This window comes from Apis dorsata, unplaced genomic scaffold, assembly GCF_000469605.1.
Source record: "Apis dorsata unplaced genomic scaffold, Apis dorsata 1.3 scaffold_1041, whole genome shotgun sequence".
Classification (NCBI taxonomy): domain Eukaryota; kingdom Metazoa; phylum Arthropoda; class Insecta; order Hymenoptera; family Apidae; genus Apis; species Apis dorsata.
The window spans coordinates 1-3,513 of NW_006264139.1; the positions used below are offsets into that span (position 1 = coordinate 1).

Here is a 3,513-nt window from a genome sequence, read left to right on the forward strand (position 1 = left end):
TATATAGTATATAATATATATATTATTACAAAAAAGAATTTTATATATATATATATATTTTATTTAATCATATATTGTATTTAAATTTTATTTTCCAGCTGTTGGACCTAATGCTGCTAAAAATACAGAATATAAAAATCCAGAATATTTTTGTTATCATACAGAAACTTTTGGAGAAGCAGAAGTAGAATTAGCAAAATATAGATTACCAGCTCCTTCTAATAAAGTACCTTTTCATAAATAGTTTTTTAATTGTATTCTATTGATAAAAAATCATATATGTAGTAAGTAACAAAAAATAATTAATAAATAATATTTAAATAGAAAAATTATAAAATTTCAAATTTCATTTTTAAATTTAAATTTAAATTAAAAATTTCATTTTTAATGAAACATGAAGGTATAAATTAATAAATTAATAAATATACAAACATTTTGTTTGAAAATTATAATATATGATACAAATAGTATTATAAAATAGTATTATATAGTATTATAAAATAAAATATTAAACACATTAAATTTTATTTTAATTATAATTTAATCAATTATGTATTTATAATTTACTTTTGTAAATGAACAATAAAGTTTATTATATTAAATAAAAATTTTTATTAATTCTACAGATTTTTAATTTCCTTAAATTATACAAAAATATTTTATTTTATTAATGATAAATATTATAATTATTGAATATTTCTATTAAAATAAAGAAATCTATTAATCATATAAATCTATAATATTCATAAATCGATATAAAATAACATCATATGAAATAAATTAATTCTAAATAAATTAGTATTTGAAATTTATTAAATATATATAAATAGAATTTACAAAGATATTTCATGACAATAAATAATTATCAATAAATAAAAATTTTATTATATTATCTTATTAAGAATATAAAAAATTCTTTAAATCAAAATAAAAAATTAAATTTATAGCACTGTTTTTTCAATTTAATAATTAAAAATCGGCAAAAATATTTTTGAACACTATCAATAAATATAAAATAAATTTTTTAAATATAGAAAATTAAATAATAAGGAATAAATTTTTAAATTTAATGAATTAACGATAGAATAGAATCATTGTTATTTCAGTTATTTATAAAGTTAATATATAATTATAAAGGGATATTTTACTTAATTTTTAATTGGTAATAAATATTATTATGTCTTGAAAAATTATTTCTTAAATTTTTAAATATCTATGATAGAAGATAATTGAATACTATATATTAAATAAATATACAAATAATAAAATTCTATACAAAAATATTTTACAAAATTAATATAAAAAAAACATATATATTCTAAAATTATTCGATGTAATATTATTAAATTTGGAATAATGGGATATAAAATAAAACTATTACATTATATAATTATATAACATTTTATTATTGGCATTTTTTATAAAAATACATGTAATAAACTTAAAAATAAATACAAGTATAGAAAATATTACATTTATAGATAAGATCATATAGAAGAATAGATGAATAAAAAAAAGAAAATATTCCTAACCTCTATAGCAATATTCATATAAGTATATATTTAGAAATATACTTTTAGAAGATCAATTTTAAAAACTACACAAATGGGTATATAAAAATATATACAACACCGGTTAAAATTTATTTATTAAGATATACTAATTTGTATTAAATGAAGCAAAACGAACATAAAATAAGAACTTTTTATCATATTAACATTTCGATTTATTTCCGTTTTCATTTTTTAACGTTAAACTTCAAATATATATTATAACTCAACTCTCAATTAATATTTTTATATACTAAGCTTTAATTATAATTTTTATATTTGATTTGACCTCTAGAATCGATTTCAAAAATATTCTATGAATATGTATATCTTATATACTTACTCAAGAAAGAAGGATTATTAACAATATCAAAGTAATTTTTTGGTTATTTATATATATATAATAAAATATCATATGTAAATATATTGATCATCAAAATATATTTATATACATATATGGCTTTTTATTTTATTTTTGTATTAATTGTTATAGATACTTCATTTTGGTTATATATTTTAAATAATATAATATATAATATATATAATATAATTATAATAAATTCTTTCAAATAAAATTTTCAAATACAAAAACTTGTTATATAAAGAATTTATGTATTAAAAAAATACATAAATTTTATTTATTTTCTTCTTGAATATATATTTTTTTAAACTTACGCTTTTTTATTATGTATAAAAAATATTTTAATATATTAATAAGAAATTATATTTTATTAAATATATATCTATATATATGTATCTTTGTATATATATTTATCATATATAATTAGAATCTAAATATTTCGATTAAATGTTATTAATTTATTTGATTCATGTATTTATTAAAAATTTGTAAAATTTAATTTTTATTTAATATATATAAATTAAATAAGATTTAATACAATATCTAAAGAAAGAATATACATTTGATACATTTAGTTTAAATAATCACAACTTTATGTATATAATACTTATTTAAAAGATAATTATAAAAAAATGTAAAAATTAATGCAGTTTATAAATAATAAAACTAATTTAGTTTTTCTAAATTTTCTAAATTTTTATGAATTTTTTTTTTTGAATTGATATTATATAATATGTAGCAAATTATTCGAATTAATAAAAATTTACATTATAATATATAGATAGTTATATATATATATTATTTTATTTAATAATACTTGATGATGATTGCTTTAATACTTCTTGCAATATTTAAAAATTGATTTACGTATAATAAAATATAAAATATAGATAATTAAATTAAATACTTAAAAAATAATAAATTCTTTGCAATATTTATAGCAACTTTGATTATAATCAATATATTTATAGAATAAATTTTTCATTTATGTTAATACATACATATACATATGTTTCGAAATATTTCATTATTACAAATATTGAAAATATATTTTTCATACTCTAAAATAGAAGAAATGTTACTTATTAAAAAGTATTAAATTAAAACAAATTATTTTTTTATAATTTAAAATTCTATTTAAATTAATAGAATAATAAAAAAATTAATTTATTAATTTAAAAAAATGAATTTTTTAAATTCATTATTTGATGTATAAAAGAAATATATAGCATATTGAATATTTGAATAAATATTTGAAGAATAAATATTTTACAAAATATTTTATATTTTTAATTTTATATTTTATATTCAACTATACATTTAAATATTTCATTATTATATGAAATTTTTTTTGCTTTATTAAAATTAATAAATTCCTTTTTTGTTTTATTAAAATATAATATGTATAATATTACATGATATATATATGTAAAATATTTACTATACTTAATCTTTATATATAAATATGAAAAATATAATTGTAATTTAAAAATTAATACATAAAATATAATATAATGTATATATTATATTATTGAATATTAGAAAATTGGAAAAAGTTATTATAATAAATATTTTTATATTATATTATATTATATTATATTA

General features: G+C 12.6%; 1 protein-coding gene across 1 annotated transcript; it reads left to right on the forward strand.

Moving 5' to 3' along the window:
* Positions 1 to 75: 75 nt before the first annotated feature.
* LOC102673574 lies at positions 76 to 329 on the forward strand (the record flags this gene model as incomplete). Its single annotated transcript, XM_006624340.2, has 1 exon — positions 76 to 329. A coding segment is annotated over one exon (169 nt), but the record flags the coding sequence as incomplete, so codon positions are not given.
* Between the last annotated feature and the right edge of the window lie 3,184 nt (positions 330 to 3,513).